At 37.7% G+C, this 24,986-nt stretch overlaps 1 protein-coding gene across 1 annotated transcript; it reads right to left on the reverse strand.

The window, feature by feature from the left end:
* Positions 1-692: 692 nt before the first annotated feature.
* Positions 693-20,900, reverse strand: mapk13 (mitogen-activated protein kinase 13). The gene is made up of 12 exons (XM_042491221.1): positions 20,662-20,900; positions 16,947-17,076; positions 16,712-16,770; positions 13,737-13,842; positions 12,398-12,427; positions 11,317-11,364; positions 8,729-8,843; positions 7,999-8,070; positions 6,684-6,763; positions 6,257-6,335; positions 2,908-3,081; positions 693-1,093 (listed from the first exon to the last, which is right to left on the reverse strand). The coding sequence occupies exons 1-12, from the start codon at positions 20,772-20,774 to the stop codon at positions 1,008-1,010; spliced, it is 1,092 nt and encodes a 363-aa protein (XP_042347155.1). The 5' UTR covers positions 20,775-20,900; the 3' UTR covers positions 693-1,007.
* Positions 20,901-24,986: the final 4,086 nt, after the last annotated feature.

The raw sequence follows: 24,986 nt of genomic DNA on the forward strand, positions 1-24,986 counted from the left end.
GCGCCCAACAACAATGATATCATGCACTACAGTGGTGAAGTATCAGCTCATCTTAGAGGCCTTTGCAGGTCAGAGGTTTTCAGGGCATTCATTAGTAAAATCCAGGCCCTGTCTCTTGATGGTAATTTTAACAGGGTTCCCGCAGATCCTTAAAAAGTCTTAAAAGGCACTGAAATCATAAATCTAAAACTAAGGCCTTAATATGTATTAAAGTGTCTTAAATCAACATATCAAAAGTCTTAAAAATGCCAAGATATTTTAATGTAAGATTTTCTGAATATTTTTTGTCCTGACTTTCAATTGTAAAATCTTTGAATATTTAAAAAAAAATTAAATTAAATTAAAATTTACTGAACTCTTCTCACATTAACAACGCCAAAAAGGATGTTTTATGTAACAATAAATATTCAGGCTAAATTCTACCCAACTATAAGTGATAGATATTGGTTCATGTTTTTTTTTCTCTTCAATGTCAGTTTTGGAAAATTGGTCTTAAATGTAATTCCGAGTGACATTAATAAAGTCCTAAAGGTTTTAAATCACATACTTCACTAAGCTGTAGGAACCTTGTTTGATGAACAACATATGATGAAGCTACTTTCACCTCCAGACTTTGTTAAGGCTGAGTCACACCAGTCAATCCATGGGCAGCAAAATGTACTATTTGCTGCAAAAACAAAACTTTGTGCACATCTTGTCATATTATTTAATTGGAAAACAATATTACAGTAATTCTTACAGTAAACCCTGTGACATCTGGTCACAATACATTTGCAAGACGATCCACTGATAGGGAATGTGTAACATGAGGAGCAGTCCACACTTAGGAAATAATTGCACAAAAAAGTGTCAGTTTGAAAAGAATCACTCTTCTGAACACTGATTTAAAATCTCAACAAATCCAGGTTAAAAGAAATCGAGTGAATCCGTGGTTGGAATATACAAGGGCACCATTGGCTGTCTGCTGTGTAGGGCGGGCCGTCAGTGTTTACAGGACATTCATCAGGTCATGGAGACATAGTCAGGGTGTTTTTCCTCTTGGAGTCCCGCCGTGGGAACGGCACAAAGCTTTTCACCTCTTTGAAGCATAACCCTGTGTGCAAAGAGAGGGGAAAGGTTGGATTTCTGCAGCTGCTGCATGACCACAACTCCAGTCATTTAAACAGGAAGCCATTAAAGATATACTGCATTTTAACATCAATTATTAACAGTAGCCCTGCAACAGAATGCTTGTGTTGCTGTAAAACATCCAATATGGTCAAAATGGCTAACACTTAACCCTTTGAGACCTAAGCAGATTACCTTGGTTTCTTTCAAAAACATCAAGAGGGCAGCGAGCAAAATAATAGCAAGAAATGAATAAGACATGACAAAAAAATTACTGGAAAATAAGGGGGAAAAAAAAGAAAAAAGTAAAGTAAAAAACAAACATACAAAAAAAACATGAAAATAACCTCAAGAAAGAGCCAAAAAGTTCTTTTCTTTCTTTCTGTAACATAATTTTAGGTATATAACTAATAAAATTGCAAAGTTTTAGTTTTCTGTACATTTTTCTCTTGTTTTCATTATTACCATGTCACCTTTAACTTTTTTTTACAGTTTGCAGGATATTTCTTGCAAAGTTGCTCATTATGTTTATTCTGTGTTTTGAAAGAAATCAATCCAAGTCTCTTCTCAGCTTTCAGAGGTTAAAATGCTTGTGAAAAGCATCTAAATGCAGCACAACAAAACTGATGACGGTCTTGGTGTTAAAGGGTTAAAGGGGAACGTCACCAATTTTCAAAACTAATACATTTTATTCCCACAGTCTAAAGCCCTATTCGCACGAGACTAATATTACATAGGGACCTCCAGTCATTTGTAATAATTGCAGAGGGGGTCTGTGATTTTAAACCCCTGATTAACAACTGTGTCCGTAATTCTTTAAGTAAAAATTCCAGGGCAAATTACCTCCCATAATTCGGCAGACACAGAGGTCAAGGGATAATATTAGTCCTGTGCGAATCAGCATCTCTGTGATTTGGTGTCGTTTGTTGTTTTTTTTTTTGTTTGTTTGTTTTTTTACCCCATCAGATGCATTAGACTTTAACTGGACTAGGCGCTCTGTGAGTTGTCAGTGGTTAGGGATAGGGACTGTTCGTTATTTCTTAGGGGGAAGGGTTATGCAAAACAGGTCAAGCATTAAAAAAAATTAAGCATTGAAGAAGGACTTGTATTTTTGAATTTTGCTTTAGGTGAGGGACATGCAATTTGAAAAGGTAATAATTTAAATTTATTTTAAATAAAAAAGTCTGACCCCAGACTCTCCTCTGGAAAAGAAAGTACAGTCCCACAACATCGGCATGGAAGCTAAGCGATGTACTGTTGTGGACAGGGCTGCGGAAAAATATATTTTAGCCACCTACAATATCAATAACAATTTAAATGTACACAATGTTTGAATATTTGTTCCGCTTTACCTTACACTCCGTTCAGTAAAGTCTGGTGTTTTTGATATGACGACTTCAAATCCCTGTTGGTAAGGGGTGTCTTACAGCAAGATAAAGAGGTGAATCTTTTTTTTAAATATTAATTTTCTTAGGTGGCTTAAAACTAATCAGTAAAGGCAGAGTTTGCTTAGCATTTTTTAACTATACGTACGTGATGTGGCAGTTTCCTACCCTGAAGTTATTGTAAATAAACATTTATGACTGTGATTGGGTCTATATTATAGACTGTATAAATAATATAGTTTTTTCGCATTTCGCTGAAAGTGGTAAAAATCTCCACCTGCCGTGGCGTAGTGGAGGACCTACTTCTGTCAATAACTGCATTCTCTCCCGATGCTTGTACATAGATAATTATCTTACATCTGACAGCACTGAAGCTGCAGACTGATTATACTATATATATTTGTTTTTCACTTACGCTTCCACTCATCCAGGGATAATGTAGCGTTGTCGTGGCTGTCATCGTATGGAGCAGGCTCGGGGAAATCATCTGGGTCCCTTAGGGTGTCGAAATATGGGTGCTCCAGAGCTAGTTCAGCTGTAGGTCTCTCGTCTCCGTCCAGAACCAGCATCTTCTCCAGCAGGTCGATGCCTGCAGTCGGAGGAACAAAATAAAGCAACAATTTGATCGAACAAACACCCTCAACTTTGACATGTCAGTCAGTGTTTAAAACATGTATACTGACAGGAGCCATATGGCAGGTTTTCATGACATAGTGGTGTGAGCATTCATCTAGTTTGCAGTGGAGGTCGAAAGACATGTTAAGAATGATGGTAAGAAAAAGGAGAAATGCAAAAGCCATAGTTATAGAATAATTTACACTGGGTTTTTGTGAATATATATATATACACATACATACACACACACACACACACACATATATATGGGATAGGTTTTTTATTTTTAACTATTTTTTATTTTTATATCTTGCGCTTTAATTTTTTATATACCATGCTAAAAATAAAGATCTAACTTAATAAAATGCAGTATAGTATATTGTATATTGTAATACTGTATGGTAAGTAATCTGCACCTGCACTGTGAAATATGACATGCAAACAACTAGGGTTGTAACGGTCCATTGATCTGTATCGATATATGTATTAAATGAGCAAAGACTACATCATTAATGCAAAGTGAAAGCATGAGCCATAACATCCGCTATTAGATGCGCCTCTGCCATCAGGCAGATGATGACAAGCAGTGAAGTGGAAGATGAGAGGATAAGGCTATTTACTCTGTAATAAATCATCAGCTTTGTTTTCCGCGAAACTCTGGGTTAAGAGACAGAGCACGGAGTACGGCTTTGTTTACATATGTAAACAAAGCCGTACTCCGGAAACACGACATGCATGCCGGGGGTGTCACTATGCTAACTTATTGCTAACGTTACGTTAGCTGCTCTGTTTCAACATTGTCAGACTGAATATACGCGCGTGCAAATCATCTTTGCTGTTCTGTCGGGAGATGAAGTGACTTAAACCAGCAGTGAGTATGAGAAAGCATCAATAATACATGTAATCTGGTTATGAATAAAGTCCACTAGCCGCTAAACTAATTTATGTTATGTAAAATGCCGTAGGCGTATGCTAATAACATTAGCATGTTAGCAAACATTAGCAAGCCTAATCTGATTCGACTGACAACTCAGAATTGGGTACAGCTCTCAGCTTTTCTACCCAAAACAATATTAAATATTTTTTCATGAAAGCAAAGAGTGATTAACTATCAAAAGCTTTTGACATATCCACAAAAATGGCAGCACAGTGTCTCTTTAACAAGTAAATCTGTAACAAGTGAAATGGTGCTGTGATCAGCTCTAAATTCAGATTGGTGTGGAATGGAAAGACCAGAGTTGGTTGTTTTCCAGGACTTCTGCTAAGCAGGGTAGTTTAGAAACTGGACAGTAATTATTATGTTAAGAAATAATGAGCTAATTACCAAACACTGGGAAATCTGCCTGTTACGGTAGAAAAGATGAAATGTGCATTAATTGCTCAGCAATAATTGGGGTGGAGAGTTTTAGATAAAAAAGGATCCAAATTATCCTCTCAAGGTGAACTCCTGATATCAGTGGCTTGCAAAGCTTCAAGTACATCATTAGCAGAGAAGGGATGAAAAGTCGAAAAGAGATGCATGGATCAAAGTGCATACTATCATCGTCAATAAGAAGCTGTATACTTTTTCAAATAGATACAGCATCAGCAAAGTGTTTGTTGCAGGCTGGGCAATCTCAGTCGGTTTCCCATGTTAAAAATGTGGGTAGGGAATAAGTGGATTTATTGAGTATTTGAGTTTATTGCTTTCAATTCCCATTCACTGAAAGTGCTTGTTTTTGCAACTGAAAGGCTCAGATTGTTATTAGAAATGTTTGACAACTAATTAAAAATGATCCCTACAGAGATAGATCTTTTTATTAAAGAGTAACTTTGTCAATCATGAAAGCACCAAGCACACCAGACTCCATTTAAGTATGCAGTAATTTAAGTGTGTATAGAGTTAGCATAATTTCTTATCTGAATGTGACTGAAAGGTTTATTTTCACCAAACTAGAACTGATGATTGTTGGGCCATTGAAAAACAGAACCAAGACAGATTTTGTGAGTTTAATTTTGCTTTTGACGACTTTGGATGAAGTGTGTTTTCACTCCATCACATATTTTATACTTAGTAAAAATGTTTGTTTTGGTATATGACATATAATATAGGTTCTGATTTTATTTAGGTTTACATAACAGTTTCTGTGTTTTTTGTGTGGTGTAAAGTAGTAGATATGTTTATATTTGTATTACTTTTTTATAATGTTTCTGTTAGAATGCGGGCTAGGCTGTTTACCACAGTTATGGTACCGTAAGGCAGGAAACGACGAGAATTCTGCATAGGTGTAAATTGAAATAGTCTTTGACCATGCTTTACAAATGTTTCTTTTTACCATTTTATTTGAGGATTGGGCATCAAGCTAGTAGTCGGTATGGAAGGACCTTGCGTGTTGTATTTTTATTATTTTGTATTTTTCTGCATTCCAAAATAAACCTTGTTAAAGTCTTTCCTGCCTCAAGTGAGTGTTTGGATTTACAAATTGGAGCTGGAACACGAGTTAAAAACCGAGATACCTAGCAGACTAAGTGGCTGAGAAACTCTGGTATGTTGATACAGCCACTATAATGATACAATTACTATTCATCTCAATGGAGTCTGGTGGGTATGACGATGGCGATTTCAGGCCTGTCTCTGGTTAAACAAAAAGCATCTTACTATTTAACAAAGAGGTCGACCTCTGTAGAGATCCTCTGCTTAATCTTGTCAGACGCACTGAAAATCGGAGCCTGTCAATGGTAAAACAAGCACTTTTAGTGGATGTAAACTGACGGTGCCAACATGCCCGGAGTGCTTACATTGCAGCCTGTTTTCCACAGCCAGATGCTGCGCCCTTGCTGATTAGTGGACCATTGAAAAAAATGTTGTCTCCATTAGTTATTGACACACAGAAACAGTAGAAAAACAGGGTCCAGGTTGAAATATACCAGTTACCCTTTAAGATGCACTCCATCCCATTTAAACAGTCATTGTGTGTTGTAAAATGACACAATGATTACTTCAACAAAAAACATTTAATTCATTATTGCTATGCTGGACTAGCACTGTAGACGGTAGGTAAAGACTGTACTTGTACCAAATTTATCTTAAGTGTGATCAAAAAGTATAAACATTAAAAAAAAAAAGAAAGGTGGACCAGAAGGGTTAAAAAGGCTATGGCTGAACTCACCCTTTGCACTGGCTCTGGGGAACAATGTTGAGAAGTCTTTTCTGGGATAGCGAGGAAGGCCTTTAACATACGTTTTGGCCTGTTTTCAAAGATAAAAGAGAAATTAAATTAAGGATCAATAAATCTAAATTTTAACAGATGATAGTGCAAATCCAAGTTAGATATTACACTGTATTTATTCAGTTTTTGCACACATTTGGTATTTTTCATTTTGGTCTAGAATGATTCAAATTACATGCATTTAAGGGTATCACTGTTGTCTGTATAAATAAATATAAAAGTCACTCTGGTGCCACCCTCAGGACAAATTATATATTTTTACTCCCACAACAGGTACAGCTTAAAGAATGGAAAATCTTTACTATGTTACTATGTCCTTGGCAAATTGTAGTTTCATGATTTTTATTACCAATGTAATTTGTCCTACCTCTGGACTGTCCAGCTTCTGTATGAACTCTGGGCTAGGTACTCCAGTCACCTTCATAATCTGTGTCAGCTGGTCCATGTCTGGTTATGGGGTTACCATCAAGGATTTTTTTAACCTGAAGTTGTCCTGGTGGATCAATAAACATCATCCACTCAAAAGCAGTTAAAAAGTTAGGGTTTAAAGCGGGTCCATAAAACAGAATGATAAAGGAAACAAAAAGCCACAGGTGAAAGTTTTATTTGCTAGTGGACACTATAAATCAGGGAGTGCCTCAAGTGCAAACTAGAATTACCAACACCTGGTTGTATGCCACCATGCACCAGTTAAGCTGCAGTTCGAGTTTACATCCGTGCCTGTGAAAACATGGATGCTTCACATACATCACACAGAAAATCTGTATAATCAGCACAGTTTCATGGACACCCACGTTTAGTGTCACAAATTTAGTGTCCAACCAAATGCCTCACCTTCTGTTCCTGAGATATGATGTTAAATAATGGCCAAAAAGCATTTTTGCAGAACATTATGATGTCACAGTGAATGTGACCTTGAGCCTTTGGATATAAATGTCATTACTTCTAAATCTAATTCTTCAAAAGAATTGTGTGACATTTTGTTATAATCAGTGTATGAATTCTTGAGTTATGGCAATGTAGCTTACTTTATGAAGTCACAGTCACCTTGACCTTTGACCACCAATTCTAATCAGTAGAGCCCAACATTTGTGCCAAAATTGAAAAAATTCCCTACAGGCGTTCTTGAGATATCTCCTTCACAAGAATGAGACAGATGCAGGGTGACAGTGACCCTGATGTTTGACCACCAAAATCTAATCAGTTCATCACTGAGTCCAAATGTACGTTTGTGCCAAATGTGAGAAAATCCCGTCAAGGTGTTTTTAAAATATCACATTAACAATAGTGGCACAGATGGTGTTACGAAAAACCCAAAAACAAATTGGGTCCCGCCACAGCTGTTCAGGCATAAAACATAAAAAGTAACAATAAAATCTATAGAAAATGTATGTAGTAGAGCAACAATAGCTGCATTGGAGGCTGCCTTAAGAAACGCGTTGCTGCATGTATGTACTGCAGTTACGTTTTGTGTTCTATTTTTCACCTGATTCATGGTAAAGATTATCAAATAAAACTCTCACTATTTCATCAAGTGGCTTTACTGTTACAATGATTTAAGTGATATTAAAACTTATGTGTTGTCATTTTAAAACCATAAAGTCAATTTATATTTCTGGCTTCACACAGGCTTCAAAAGTATCAGTTAGTCGAGTAAATGGTCAAGGCTGATGAAAGGATACAGTCTCTCCCTTTGAAAAGGGTTTTTCCATTGATCATTTCTGCCATGATACAGCCCACAGACCAGATGTCCACTAGAATAAAAACAGAAAAAACAAACATGAGTGAGAACCCAAGCAGAACACACACCACTATGGTTGTTTTAACTTCAGCTCAGTGCAACACGAATGGGGAAGGTGACATTTGTATGCCAGTGCAAAGTTCCTTGTCACATTACAGTGCAGAATTCATTGTGCTGTTTATATACAGGGGGATACGTGGTGAGTAATACAATTCTGTGAAGGATGTAAACTTGCCAGAGTTGCTTTCTGTGCTACATTTTTCTCTGTAGATGCTGTTTACAAAATGAAAAACCACTATCTCCTAAAGAAACATAAATCCTGGGAAAGTCAGTTTCATTGCAGTGACAGCTCTGTCATTGAGTCTCAGCGCTATCAGGCTGCTGTCAGACCCATCTCTGTCAACTGCTAACAGATTAAGGCAAAAAAAGATTTATTGTCAAAATGACACAGATGCAACTTCAAATGCGTTTCACACACCAGCGGCAGGATTAGAAAAAAACGCTGACCCATAAAGTATCATACGAGCCGCTGCTTAAAGTAAAGAAATCCCTGTCACTGGAGTTGGCATGTTTTTCACACAACAAACATCAAATGGTTACAGAACTGACAGACCAACTCAATACTGAGACGACGGCAAGGTAAGAATATGTAACAGCTATGATTGTCTTGCCAGTCTGGGTGTAGTGCATCCAGTTCAGAATGACCTCAGGCGCCCGGTACCAACGGGTCACCACGTAGCCTGTCATCTCAGCGTCTGTACTGCGAGCCAACCCGAAGTCCAGGATCTGTATCAGAGGCAAAGAAACTAATTACAATCTGAAACATGAAAACAAATCTGTAGAATTAGATAACTGATCATTCTGATAAAGTAACATTTAGATAACTGATATATATATATATATATATATATATATATATATATATATATATATATATATATATATATATATATATATATATATATATATATATAAAATGGTATCACTATCATTTTATCCTTTTAAACATTTGTGTGAAATGTTTTCATAATTAGCAAGTACATTTTTGAGTTATGGCCAAAACATGTAATGTCACAGAGACCGAAGACCACCAAATTTGAATCAGTAGAGTAGGTAAGTAACTAAGTAAGTAAGTAAGTGAACATTTGTGCTAAATTAATGAAAACTTCTTCAAAGCTTTCTTAAGATATCGTGTTTACTAGAATGCAATGGATTTCAGGTCACAGTGACCCTTGACCGAAATGTAATCAGTGCATCCTTGAGTCCAAGAGGACGTTCATGCCAAATTTGAGAAAAATCCCTCAAGGCCTTCTTGAGATATACTGGGTCCTTTCCAACTCGATAACCTAACTCCAAGCATCCTCCACTCGGCTCCTCTCCTCGCGTCTTAGTCCCTCCCACAAAGGATGCAGGCGGAGGAGTCGAGGAGGAGATCATGTTCTGCACAGCTGATCAGCTGTCAGACTGACAGGGAGAGAAGAATCCTTTAAAATTTAATTCATATAGGGATCAGTTATAATTTTTTAAGCCATTTATTCCCTTACAGTTATACACCACACAGCCTGTCTGTGTAAGAGTGTGTGTTAGTGATGACACCTCCCCCTCCTCTCTTCCTCCTCCTCTCTCTCCATCACCTCCTCCTCTCCTCTCTCCTCTCTGTCACACAGCAGCAGCTTCATCATCAGCTGCTGCGCTGCGTTATTCTGCATCTGAGCATCTGTTCAAGTCCTACATATTTAGATTCATTTCTCCAGTCATAATGTCCAGTAGAAATATTTCCCTCTGCACATATGAAGGTCTAACAGTGTGTTTTGATATCAAGGAAGCATCTCTGTGTCCACAATGAATATACACATAAACAAACCTCTGTAGGATATCAGCTGTGTGCACGAGATCATACTGGAGATGTAATCACATGAAAGAGGTGAGAACTGGTTGTCTTCGTGCAGATGTGCTGTGTAGACACACACAGCTTCAGTCTGTGCGGTTTGGGTTCAGGTCATTGATTAATTCACGTTAACGGGTCGGTTGGTAGATTAGTTCTAATAAAGGGTGGCATCATTGATTGAAACGTCCTTTTAAAACAACAAAAACAAAAAAGGCCTATGTGAAATACGCTGCTGATTTGTGTGATGCCAATGTACTTATAATTAAAATGTCCAAAAAATTCTTTACTGTTAGTTTTATCACACACAATTAGACGGCGCATTAAATCAGACGTACATTTCATCATGGGAATCTCTTTAGTGACTCTGCAGAATGAGCACTGAGAGAATAAACTGTGATAATAAATGAGACGCGTATGGAGGTGCAGCAAATATATGACACAAAGCAAATGAAGAATGTCTGTGACCCTCGAGGAGCTCCATAGTGTCACCACTCGATGAAAGACTTCCGTGTAGGAGACACCAGTGTATCCTTGCTCTGGGCTCCTCCAGAAGCCTCCTATCTCCTCTATCCTCACCTCCAGGTGAGTGCAGTTGGAAGATCCTTCAAGATGGCGGAGGGGAAATGATTTTCGGGTCACCGGTGGAGGTACAAAGGGAGGACACATAAATTGCCGTGTTGGAAAGGACCCATTGTGTTTACATGAATGGAATGGAAGCAAAGTCACAGTGACCTTTGACCTTGGACCACCAGATTTTAGAGAGTCCATCCTTGACTCAAAGTGGACGTTTGATTTGAAGAAGTATCCTCAAGCCGTTCTTGAGATATCACCTTCACAAGAATGAGACAGATGCAAGATTATAGGTCCCATGACTTTCGACCACCAAAATCTAATCAGTTCATTAATGGATCCAAATGGACGTTTGGATTCATGCTTCATGTGTTTGAGTTCCAAATTAATGGAAACACCCTCAAGGCCTTCTAGAGATATTGCATTTACGAGAATGAGACAGGCGCAACATCACAGTGACGTTTGACCACCAAATTATCATTAGCTCATCCTTGAGTCCAAGTATATGTTTGTGCCAAATTTGAAGAAATTCCCTCAAGGTGTTCTTAAGATTTTGTGTCCACAAGAAAAAGACAGATGGACAGACAGCCAGAATACATAATCCCTCAGGCCATGGCAATTGTCATCGCATAGGCATAACAACCGTTAGTAAATCCATATCCTCTTTCCCGTATGTCATAGCATGTCTTAAATTTCATTACTTCTTTTTGTACCTGTGGAATCCTTTAATGTAGCAGCTGCAGCAGCTCTACCATTTCAGCTTCTGTCATGTTTTCTAGTGTAATCCTTGGAAGTACAAACCTTGAGTTCACAGTCTTGGTTTACAGCCAAGTTTCCAGGCTTCAGATCCTGTAAAAGCAAATGAGCTGAGTGATGGATACTTATTGCAGACAGTGATTACTGGAAAATTATAATGTTCATACAGTACAGTATCAAAACTAGGATCAGGAAGAATCTCAATGCTTTTAGTTCCTGTAGCCTGACATGGCTCAGCTAATGCCTCAGTGCCTGAATACTGCTGGGTTTTTTAACAGGGATTCAGTGTTGTGACTCAACTACAGTATAAGCTGACCGCAAGACTCGTTGCAGCATTTCTGCAGAGTCACTCCTAAAATAGTGTGTGATAAGTGTGCCACTGTTGTGAGCGAGTGTTGGTAACACCTTAGTGTTAGGGATTACAAGAGTAATACCAGCGGAACGCTGACTGTGTGCATGATCATATACACACACACACACACACACACACACACACACACACACACACACACACACACAATTAGCTGATCTCAATCGCACATACTAAAAGCTTAGTTAATAATAATTACTTCCACTGCAAAACAAGAAAAGAGTAGATTTATCAGCAGATCTTGTTGGTTGAAATCCTGCACAAATAAAAACTACGCAACTCTGAAAAAACATGAAATTTTAAAATAATTCTTCGTGTTATTTCTGACTATTTTTGCTTCTAAGAGACAAGAATCCATTAACATTTGCCTTTTATACACGTGCCTCATTGATCCAACCCAGCTTTCCCTACACACACACCCACTTGGCACTAGTGCTGACAGGTGTGTCCTAACATTTCTAGACATGCTTGCAGACATCACAGAGTGAACTCATCCTACCTGTTGGGGCAGGGTTGGATCTGACTCGATAACAATGACAAATTAAATCCACATTCCCATGAATTTCTGTACAGAAAGAAGTGCCTGTGTAAAATCTGAGCCAGTATAATGTTCGTTAGAAGCTGCAAACATTACAAACCATATAAGCAGCGTGTAAAGATACATTTATAATAAACAAAAACATTTGCCCTTTTAATTTTCTTTTCAACCTAAGCTCGAATGTCAACCCTATCCAGTGACGTGTGACTTGTACTCACCCTGTGGATGATTCCTGCCTTGTGAATATACTGCAGAGAGGGACAGAGCAGGCAGCAGACATTAGTTATTGCAGTCATATCCAAAATGTGTGTGTGCTATATCACATTTATTTTTGATATTTGTGTATTCTTCATATGCCTGTTTACATGATGGTTTTAGTGTGCCTGTTGGCACTATGAGTTTGCCTAATAACGGTCTACTATAGTTAAATATAGTATAATATGTATATGGTTTTGTATACTTCATGAAACCTTTAATATCTGAAGTGACACATTGGTGCAGTCTCTTTTTTTTAAAAAAAACATGAGGAAAAAGGGCAATAAGCCCACTTAGTAAAAAAATTTCCACAAATGCAAGAAATTAGTGGATTTAGAATTTTATTTTAAAGTTAGGGAAAAATGCTGAAATGAAATTATCAAAAGTAAATATTTAAAATTATGTTACAGATTTATTCTAATTTTAGGCATTTTACTAATTTATTGGTAATTTTTGGGTGATTTCTTATTTCGTTGCATTCTAGTCGTATTTCTGACCAAAAATTAAACCAAATTGCTCAAGTTTCAAAGGATTAATCTGTCTTTCCTTTTTTTTCAAATAACTTGTAGTACCTCGAACATTGTGTTATAATGAGCTAGCAGCTGGCAGGTGCATAAACAGCACTAAAGACAACAGCAACAGTGCTGAACGAGTTAATGGCGTTAACCATTACCGGGAGGAGAGGAGGAAGTAGTATAAAGAGCAAAAGTCTGCATAACAAGGCAGATAGGGTTGGTAGATGGGTCAAACAAACACAGGACTGTACGAGAAAACAAGTGAACTTTGAGTTATTTCAAAGTACACCATGTTTATTTTCCTAAACCCTAACCTATGTAACCTTATGTTAGGTACTTAACATTACAATACCCAATCATGTTTATTTTCCTAAACCCTAACCTATTTAACTTTATAGGAAATACCTTACTTTACCTCAAGTACATAATGTGACAACACTATTGTTTTATATCATACACACCGTTGCTTGTGCATTTTCGTAAGATATCAAATTAACCATTGAGGAAATGTTTCCATATTAATGCTCTGAATGTCATATATTGTCATAACTTTACAGGCATAGGTGGTTGACTTCCACTGAACCCTTCATAATATGTACAGATGAATGTCACCAAAGTGGAGGCAATTCTCTGTACCTGTTGTAGCATACGTTAAAATATAATGTTACATGATAACCTTGGAGCATAGTCGTGAAGTTTTAATTCATTATAATTAGATTTCAATATGTCCTCATGATGTTTCATGATAAAATTGTGTTTTTCTCAAAGGTTGGCTACCCTGGCTCACCCTGAGTCCACAGAGCATCTGGTAGACGAGAAACTGGACTTTGTCTTCTGTGAGGTGACCTCGCACCTTCGACAGGTCAGTAAACATGTAAGGCATCACCAGGTAGCTGAGAAAAAGAGATGGACAGCGTGATTAAATCTATTGAACAGTCCAAACAAAAGACAAGCTTTATTCATTCAAGATCACAGCTAATGCACAAGAAAAGGCTTTTCCTTTGCTGTTATTTTCCATTCCCTTTTAAAACTGTAATCCAAGACGCTTTATACTTAGATTAAAGAGCTTAGAGTGCTTGTGTATGTTTATGTAACACTCTAGTTTATACAGCCTTCATATACTTTTCCTCTATGCAGTATCTTTCTGATTTGCAGCTGCAAAAGATCAAATTTTAATTTCAATGTATTTATCCTACCAGCACATTAATCTTCATCATTCAAAAAAAAAAATCTAAATGTAATTTTCAGTGTTGTCCTATAGAAATAGTCACTGATAAATGGCCAAATGCAATTTGCATACCAGTCGAGTTGCAGTTTAAGTTTAAATCTTACCCTTCTGTTCCTGAGTTGTATGATGTCACAGTGAAGTTGACCTTTGACCCAATGGATCTATAATGTTACCACTTCCTCTTTTAATTCTATAAGATATTTTTCTAATGAATTCTTTTGTTCTGGAGAGACCTTTGACCACCCAATTCTAATCTCTTTATTCTTGAGTCCAAATAGATGTTTGCGCCAAATCTGAGTAAATTCCCTCAAGGCCTTCTTGAGGTATCATGTTCAAAAGGATGAAATGGATGCAAGGTTCCAGTGACCTTGACCTTTGATCACCACATTTTAATTAGTACTTTGTTGGATCCAAATAGATGTTTGTGCCGAATCTTGAAGAAATGCCCTTAAGGTGTGCTTGAAATATTGCATTTACAAGAATAAGACAGATGATGTCACAGTGACCTTTGACCACCAACATCTAATCAGTTCATCATTGAGTCCAAATGGGCATGTGTGCCAAATCTGAGGAAATTCCCTCAAGGCCTTCTTGAGATATCACATTCAAATGGGTGCAACGTTACAGTGACCTTGACCTTTGACCAATCGTATTTTAATGCTGCTGAGTGCTTTGTTAAGTCCAAATAGATGTTTGTGTCAAATTTGAAGAAATGCCCTTAAGGTGTTCTTGAGATATTGTGTTTACAAGAATGGAACAGGCAGAAAACCCCAAAACATAAAGGACCCTATTAAGATGATCTACAGCGCATAGTCCAAAGCGCATGGCGCAAATGTGTTCAGGGCGTGCAAAAGTCCATTTTGTTAGTTAAACAGCGGATAATTTGGGTGCCAGGTGTATTTAGACTATTTTGAATTGGTCATGGGTGTGTTTTGGGCGGTACATGAATTAACCAAACTGTGTGTCAGCTCTCATTTCCTTTAAAAGCCAGGTCCACAGGAATTGGCGGATTGCAATCTAAATGACAGATTTGGCGAATTACAGATGTGAGAGGTTTTCTGCTGAAGAAAGCGATCTGCTTGTGCGCGAGGTGAGGGCTCGCAAGCAGACAATTTGTGGAAGCAATAGATATCCACAAAAGCAGCAGAGGTAACGCAGGCATGGGAGGACGTAGCGGTGCAGGTTTAATCATTTTTTTGGAGCCTCCAGAACTGCCTTACAATGAAGAAAAGTGTACAGTGATGTGAGGAGGGGTAAACAAAGCTCGCCGCTCAGTGTAAAAATAAAGCAGAAACGTCAGGAGCTGATCTCGCAGTACGCTTGTTGCTGTTGGCATAATTGGGTTAACTGGCATCGGCACGCACAGTTCAGCCTCACGTCTTACTGAGTCCTATAATGTGTCCTCATTTATGTCCAAGAGACATCCATGACGCATATCAATGTTGTGCAACACACAACATGCCACAAAGAATGCTGGGACTTTGAGGGCTGTATTGTGATGTTCCACCTGACTTATCCAAACATTTGAACCGCATGCAGTCACATCTTGCTATCTGATTAATCTGTCCTTTAAATAGCAGGAAACAGACTGTGCCTTTGACTTCAGACCAGCTTTTATTTGGTTAATGGCGCACTTTCTGTTGCCTCAATATAGCAATCTGCAAACAGTGCGCGTGACCACGCCTCACTTGAAGACCGACATGCCCAGGGTCACACAGATGGGCACAAGTACATTTGTTATTTAAAGGACATGGATCCAAGGTGTGAAAATGACAGATGCCGCCTGTCTGATGCTAGCAATGACACGTTGTGCTGTGCGCCACTTTGCGTCGAGCATAAGATAGAGCCCAAAGCCTTCAGCCACGGCTATAGCTGGCACTGAGGCATAAAAATGGTCTGTATTATTTACTGTGAAGTTGTGTATTTTAGTGTTAACAGTGCTTTGTGCAGTGTCAGTGGGCATAAATCAGGTCTACTATTCCCTGGTTCCTCGACACTCTGAGTGCAGAAACCAAAAAGATCATGAAACCTTCGTGGCAGCAGTTGGAAAACCATTTCTGTGTGCACAAAACCACATCCAGAGAGAAATGTTTTTCACTTTGGTGTAGGAGATCTTGACTGTGACTGGCCTGCACCGAGCCCTGACTTCATTCATCACCTTTGGATGAATTGGGACCATGACTGCGTGCCATCTCTTATCGCCCCCCATTAGCGGTCGATCTCACCAATACTCTTGTGGCAGAATGAGAGCAAATCTCAGCAGTCAGGTTCCAAAATCTTAAGAAAAGTCTCTACAGAAGACTGGAGGCTGTTATAGTATTGTACTAATGCCCATGGTTTTGAATGAGATGTTAAGTATTCACATATAGGTGTAACATTTAGGTGTCTACTTACTTTTGACCATATAGTATATAAGTGGCCTTTTGCGTCATACATCTCCACACTTTCTGTCCTATGTCCCCACACCTCCCTGATAAGAGGGTGTTGTCTGTCTGTGCCTGAGGGCTTTGCAAATATGGCAAAAAAACACTCACAAGTCCTGGAAGTCATCAAGGCTTGAGGCAGGTGAAAACACATCGAGAAGTCCTATCACCTGTTTGGCATTAAAAGAGCGAGGTGACAAATACAGAGGCATGTGTGCAGACATGATGAGCTGAAGCATTCACAGGATACAGTCATTTTTAAAATGCAAAATGATTATGCAATTTAAAGGCAAAAAGTATGTGAAATCTACAGTCTGTAAGTAAGTGCTGGGTTTAATCTACTCACATTTTCATGCTTCATGTGTTTGAGCAGTCGGAGCTCTCTGTAGGCCCTCTTAGCAAAGATCTCTGACTGGAAGGGCCTGTGGAGCTTCTTGATGGCCACTTTCTCTTTAGTCTTCTCATTTATTGTTGAGCTGTGATGAATAATGAAAAAACAACTCATTAGCTCTGCACTCAAGAGTCTACGTGTATCTTCTCGTACCACTATGATTTCACTCTTTTTGAAGTCAGAGCAGTGAGAAATGACAGGAGGGGCTATTTTGAGGTTTCACTCTCGCTTAAAATCAAATCATGCAACTGCAAAGACGTTCTCAGATGGAGGCACAGTACGTGGGACTCATTCTCTCTCTGAGTTGGGGGGGGGGGGGGGGGTCTGTGCTTTATTGAATATGAACATGTAAATGTTTGGCAACTCGTGATGTGCACGTCTGCAGTGATCTGCAGGGCACCAAATCGTAGGAGGACAGGCTTGTTAGGCTATTTGGAGCCACATCCACCAACACACATTACACACATCACTTGAGCATAGTGCTTTGGACAACATTGATGTTGGTTATTAACAGCAATTTTGCAAGTAGCAGATAATCCGAGCCAGATAAGCATCTAGAATAAAACCAGTACATACACAGTACTTATGAAACAGTTGGTGATGTTTTTGTTTATTATTTCCTTCTTTGTCCGATGTTTACAATTTCCCAAGGGATGATTAATGTGAGTTGTGCAATTTGCCAAAATGACAGATAATGATGGTGGCTTGATCCAAGTTCATCAGATGGCGCTTCTTTTAAAGGTCACATTTTAAAGCTTTAACAGACCATCACTCCCACTATAGTACATAAAATCCTGCAAACCACGGTTAGTGACAGCTGCAGTTCTTACAACAAGCACCAAAATACACTAGGATGGATTTGAAACCATTCTGATTTTTTGGATGGTTTCCCCCTCAAAGGCTCTAAGAATTTTTACCGTCATTGCTCTTGTTGCTCAGTGTATACAGAAACATGATCTGTAAACACCCTCAATGGGATAAATAACAGAGCTAAGACTAAGTGTGGCCTAACACCAAAACTGGCCATAATGCAGTGACTAGGTTTTAAAAAAAAAACAAAAAAAAAAACAACAAAAGAATGTTGAAAGTAAATGTTCAGTGGATGTCATCCAGCATTTGTGCAATGGAACTACAAAATTACCCCATTTTATGGTGCTATAATCTATTAAAATATGTATATGTTACAGCGGTAGCTCCCACCTGGTCCAGTCATGGGGTCCAAATTTCTCCTTAGTCATTAGTTCAAGGTCCACAAATTATAAATGACAACATATTTGATTTAATTTCAAAAAATTTTAACAAAACATTGGCTTAGAGCACAAAGAAAATAGGGGCCAATATTTGAAAGTTAGCCTTTTATTTGTATCTGCATTTTATTGTAATAATTGCCAATAAAATTAATTAAAATGTGAAAAGAAAGTGTCAGCATGGGAGGAACTTTTACTTTGTAAAACCTCAGGGAACTATTTTTATTTATTCATCTTTTATTTAAATTTTCACTTGACTTTATAAAAAAAAGTTGCTGGGAACTTGCTGTGTATGATGTTTAAAGTTTAAGTTTTGGTTAAACATTTGCCAAATACATTTCAGCAAAGTTTTGTGTTGGAGTTTATTATATTCCAAATTCCAAATATTGACTAAAAGATTTTAGTTTTTATTTTAAATGCATATCGGTTCCAATATTGGTTATTGGTCTCTTTAACTACTAGTCAGTATCTGTATCAGCCCTGAAAAAAACAATATCTGTTAAAAGAAATAATACATATTGCAAGGATAAACAGAAGCCACACTTCAATTTGAAAGCTCTATGCCGGAAGTTCACAGGACTTCGAATTAAAGTGTGTTTTCATTCTTACAAATTTTACACCTACATTTAGATCATGACCCACCAGTTGGGAACCACCTTGTCACTGTATGGATGGTGAAACGTATGATCATTTCTCATCGCTGGAGTGAAAAGACTAAATAGACATAAATATCTGATTGTGATTGACTAAAGTGCTTGTGGTCTACTGCAGTAATTAGATGAAAGCACAGTGGGCAACACGGTTTATTCTCTGTAGGAATAAAAGGAATTTAGTATTCATCATAATAACAAAGCTGGAATTGTATCGAAAAGCTTTGAAACAACAACTTGGATTTTAATGTAGGGATATTACATTTTCTTTTAAAAACGGTGTTATTTCTAAAAATGAGCCCTGCATATTAATATAAATAATAGTTATGAAGAGTTTGTTTTGTGGCTATCAGCATGTCGGAGGCGGGCCGCTAGACCAGCACCTGCTAATGTTTGCTCATCTTTTTCTCTGATAACATAAGATCCAGATGTATAAGAGGTTTTTATCAGGAGCCGAGTTATCTGCGATGGTCTTCTATTATTTCTACTGAATTGAAGTGATTTAAACTGGTAAAAACACTGAATAAAGCAGTTTTCCATCACAAATCGCCCCAAAAGAAAAATTAAAAGTAAAATTTTCATTCTCTTAATCTCGCTCTAATAGTTTTTATTGCCGCAAAATGCGTCTAGTGGCCTTGAAAAGCTATTGATTTAATCATTCCAGTAGGCTACCAAAAGCTTTATTTGTAATTCTCATATTAATATTTTCTATGATAAAAAAATCGACACTTAGTGGCCGTGTTTTGATAAGATATTGCCACACATAAATATAGCGATACTAGACAGAAGATACTTTATTCAAATTTGGGTGTCCAGCAGCTCAATTTATAATAATTATTTTTTAAAATAAAATACACAATATAAACTTAAAATGCAAATCCTATAAATATAATATAATATAAATAAAGGTGAATAAATGAGTGAATAATGAGGGGAAATAATGCTGTATCATCCCCCACCCCTACAATATAGCCTATCGAATACAATACCACAAAATATTACAAATTGCAGCACTGGCTGACGTTAATACTCAACACTGATTTTATTGATCTAATTAGCTGGTTAAACAATATGGCACCTTAAAATCAATAATGTTGAGTGATGTTGGGTGTGTCCAGTGTATTTACTCCATTTGTTTAAACAAACAAATGAATGTCACAACAGCAGAATGCTGCCACTGAAAGCTGTGTTTCTCTTGAGGCCTGACCCCCCTGTAAATCCTCTAAATTTAATTTTAATTTCTGTGCTATGACTTTCATTACATGCAAATATACAATAGGCCATTTTTGTGTATGCACATATATCTGCATATGTATTATGTAATATGCACATTTTATGGCTTCCACAATGTCTTTATGTGCCTTGTATGTAACTGCTTGAAGAAATGAAAGTGGAACGTGGCCATCTTTAATGTTGAGATTTTAAAATAGCTCCGTCTTTCCTATTATAGCACAGACAAACACATTTCAGGTTGAAAGGTAAGCGTTATGGGATATGTAGTCTTCGTGCTAACATATGCTGCTAGGCTGTGCTACGAGGTGTCAGGTGTTATAACTTGATGATAACAGGAGTTACTAGCTGTGTCTTCAGTGCTGACAGTGTGTTGGTGTCCAGTGGCGTTCCAGGATATAACCCAGGCCCGGCACACGCTGCACACAGCCCGTGCAGCTATCGTTAATGAATGCTGGGCTCAGAATAAACATTATTCAGACACGGTCCAGTCCCAACTATGACACACACACTTCACTGAGCGTTAAGGTAGACGACACTCACCACACCGAGCCGTACGCCCCGGTCCCTATCTGTTTGAGTCGTGTGTATTTCTCCGGGACTTCCCACACCGTGCTGTTTATTTCCTCACGGGAGAAATGTGCCTGAGCCTCCATGATAGAGAGGAGAATACGGAGATAGAAAAAAAGTTCTTCTCCCTCCTCCTGTAAGGCTGTCACTTGTTTAGTTCAGAAGGAGGTAAAGCAAAACACTGTTTAAGTACGAGTCGAGACAGCGTACCCCACAACTCACTTCCGGGAGTGGTTTTCAAAATAAGGTTGTGGAGCGGAAACATAGCAAGCGAATATGCTTAAAAAAAACAGTCACATAAAATGCATACTGCAAAAACAGAGTAGTTGTGTCTAATCATGGACTATAACAATGGACAACGTGAAAGTTACCTCAAAGTTAAACTTTTCAGTCTCGATCCTCCCCATGTTGGTGAATGTGACATAGGCTAGACTAGAAACTCAAAGTACATGGCAAATACATTTCTTCCAAAGATTGTTTCTTTTACTGACTGTAGTAATCATCACCCTGATGTTTTTCAATTGATATTTTTTATGATTAGTTTTGTTTTGATTCATATTATTATCATTATTAGGCTATTACTTAGTGAGTTATTTAGTTATACAAAAAGAGGGATTTTCCGCCATGATTGACAGGGCTGACAGCCAATCCGTGCGCTCACATTTAATAGCGCCGCTTGCGTTTGGTCGTCTGTTGTTTTGGGGAGAACCTCCCCTCCACAGATAGCACTAGTGTGCAGACTCCGGCTCTAAATGACGTCACCAGCGCAAGATGTCAGTGGCTGTATCCGGGATACTTTGGCTTCACTTAAGCATAGCTGGGGTGGATGGGGGCTCATCTTTCGTTACGTTCATCTTTACATACTGTATATGTTTCTAATATCTAGGTATAACTTGTATTTGATCACAGTTTTTGTATTTGAGTCTATGTCAGTATTTGCCTCAATTTATGTCAATTAGTAATTATACTATAATAAGGGATTTGGCACCAAAAACATCCAGGCAAATGTATCTATTCTTGACACATGACATTAAGTTTGTGATATTATTTGACTTTCTCTTTTTACAGATTCTTAATAGATTTTATTTGAAATCAGTAGGATAGGGACGGAGATAGAGAGGCGTTGATATTAAAGCGAATTTTAGCCACCATAAAAAAAAAAAAATCAATATCAGTCTAAGTAGATGCTATATTTATTTACTTTTAAATTTTTTTGGTATTCTTAATTTTTGCAGTTTATTGTACAGAACATACATCAAGACAGTCAGTTAAATTTCCACTACTGTTCAGATTTGTGGACGCTATATTTAGAGTATTTTCACCGCTTCACCTCGCCGTCACACAGCCTTTTCCTTTGGCACTACATTTCTTTTTTTTCTTTTCTTTTTCTCTTCTTTTTTTCTTTTTAAGATATTATTTTGGGTGTTTTTGCCTTTAATTGATAGGACAGCAAGCTTGAAAGGGGGAGAGAGAGGGGATGACAGGCAGCAAAGGGCTGAGGCCGGAGTCAAACCCGCGGCCGCTGCAGCAAGGACACAGCCTCTATACATGGAGTGCCCGCTCTATCCACTGAGCCACCAGATGCCCCACAGTTCTATTTTTTAATTGGTTTATTGGCACATTTCTTATCCACCGCTGGTCTGCTGTGTGGGTCAGACAGTGCTGTCAGAGGCTGTTACGTGATCTGACAGAAACAAAACTTCAGGCCTTCTTTAAAGGGGCTAAAACACATTTTGGTATCAACCTGTCTATACAGCACGGTAATGCTGAGCTGTGGGGTGCACGCCCCATCTGTTTCTGCGCTGACCGCCAGCTACTGTAGGTAATACACTGACTAAACATACCCAGTTAGCAATTTTTGTTTCTAAAAATGGTACAGTGCAACCAATGCAATGTTTTAGTAACATTTTCAATGACAAGTTTTATTTTAGATCCCAGAATGTTCTTCTTAAAGTTAGGATAACATTCTCTATAAATATTAAAAAAATGTTAAAAATTATTTTTTTGTGAGTAATTTATTACATTACATTACATTTTCATATTAAAAGAAAGGTCATTTTATGATCTGTCACCTCTCAACATCACCACAACATCCTCAGAACATTGCAGTTAAAACATTGCTTCTCAGTCAGCATTTATAGGAACGATAAACATCCTAAAAATGTTCTTTGAACATTAGATTTTAATGGTTTTTTTTTTAAATATTATTGCAACTTGAAAGTAAGGTTATCCAATGCAGGGGGAACGTTCCCAGTTAGCTGGATAAGTATTCCATACAGCCCCACTTCACTATCCCTTTAAGGGCCTATATTTTTATTACTCATGACCTTTATTTTGAAGGCACAATCATTGAATTTCCGGTCTAAGCTTGACCTACTGGTTTACTTTACTCAGTACCAATGCATTATGATGTCAGTCAGTCACTGTAATACACATAAGAAGCCAGGAGGTCTTCATAACCTGCATGCTAAAGTTGTCTTCCCTTTGCAGAAAACAAAAAAATTCCAGTATAAGCCTCATCCTTCGTGTGGAAAACAACCACATGACGTGTGAAAAATCAGACGGCTTGCGTGCTGAAACATGTCAGTATGACTCCATGTGTTCCCACCCACACATGGTAGGTGTTACTTGTCATGAATAATTATTGTACATCTCCAGAAGTTTATGAATCATGGCAGCTTAGCCTACAACAGGACATTCACACTTACACACATGGACAAAAGCATGCAAACTGAGCCCTGAGATTCTGACTTTGCAGCCCTCACAAATACACTGTGGGTTTATAGTAAATTGATGAATAATTCCTTATTATTAACCCTTCTTTTAATAACATAAGATCCGAACAAACACTGTAAAAAAGAAAAATATAAGGGACTGCTTAAGCATTTATGTAAAAGAGTAGTTCTCATTGAAAGCCAGAAAAGCCAGAAAATCAACATTTTCAGTGTCGACAAGACACATAACCTGGAGCTGCCCCGCTGCCAGTTTATTCACGACTGACCTTGTGAATTAAATGCTGGTATTTTTTGTTCCATCTTATTCTGTTACAATGATACTGACAATTATTAGAACTGTACTTATCATTACACTTTTTGATTTTTTAAGGAGCTCTGCATATATCTGTGACTCTGTTAACTCGGATTCAGGGTAAAGTAAGAAAAATACTTCAAGTTAGGGTTGATGTTTTATACATTTCCACTTTGTCAGTAAAAAAATAAATAAATAAATAAATATATCTGCCAATACTGATGACGTGCCAATACTATTGTTCATCCTGAGTTTCTGGCTATGACAAATGGTGTGATTTTAGGGGTGGGGAAAAAATAGATACAGTATGGTAATGAGGACATAATATATACATTTATTACTTTGTCTCTTTATGAAGATACAAAGAATACAGAGAACATATACAATGTTTTAATACAGCAAAAAACTCAAAAGTCAAGACTGAGGTCAATATTTAGTGTGAAACATGGAATCATACAACCATAACAAAAGGTAGCTCAAACAATCAATACTGAGCTTTGGACATGTCTTGAATGCTACCTGGTGTAAATACACCAGATGATTAGTATTTTAAATCTCATATTACCTGCCTAAGAGAGTTCAAGACATGCTAAGTGGAAAGAGAGGTCACAGTAAATATTTGCAACTTAAGCCTGATGAGGTTGTTTTATTCTGAAATATTTGCATTTTTAATACTTTATACTGGTTCTATTTAAAGTGGCCTAAGACTTTTGCACAGTACTGTATATATATACGTATACATATAGCATTCTTAAGAACGACTAATTGCTTTTTCAATACATAAGCCTACTTAAGTATCATGAAAATATCTTATCCTGGGGGCAAAGCAAAGTTAAAAAAAATTAATGAGCAAATGAAACCTAAAATGTGTAATATCTAGTGGTATAAATCTATAACTCCTGTCTGCGATTTGAGTCGATGCAGCTCTCATATTTTGGGGGAGCATTTAAAGTTAAAAAAAAAAGGATGAGGTGACTGTTTTTAAGTGAGCAGTGAGTAAGATTTTTACTGCAGGATGGCACAAAATGACCATAATATATCTGTGCGGGTTGAAAGGATTATGGATCAATAGCAATGACTCAGCCACTACTTGGCCAGCTGCTGAACTCTCTGGCTTTCAAAACCCACTCTGCATCCTGAACTCTGTTTTTGAGAGAAAGCATCCCACCTATTGGAGTTCATCTAAACCGGCCTTTGTTTAGTCAAGTGATAAGCAAAGCAGTCTAAAGAGGGTTGAAACTGAAGCATCCATGTAACAAAGAAGCATTCTT

The sequence above is a fragment of the Plectropomus leopardus genome, chromosome 8, assembly GCF_008729295.1.
Source record: "Plectropomus leopardus isolate mb chromosome 8, YSFRI_Pleo_2.0, whole genome shotgun sequence".
Lineage (NCBI taxonomy): Eukaryota > Metazoa > Chordata > Actinopteri > Perciformes > Serranidae > Plectropomus > Plectropomus leopardus.

Bases quoted from the DNA above. Each gene is read 5' to 3' on its own strand.
- mapk13 (XM_042491221.1), bottom strand. From the start codon at position 20,774: ATGGAGGCTCAGGCACATTTCTCCCGTGAGGAAATAAACAGCACGGTG. The intron at 13,843-16,711 runs GTGAGTGTTTTT...TCTTTTTCTCAG, and splicing joins CTTGATGACTTCCAGGACTT to CTACCTGGTGATGCCTTACA. The intron at 6,764-7,998 runs GTATCCTTTCAT...CCCCATAACCAG, and splicing joins CCTTTTCAAAGGGAGAGACT to ACATGGACCAGCTGACACAG.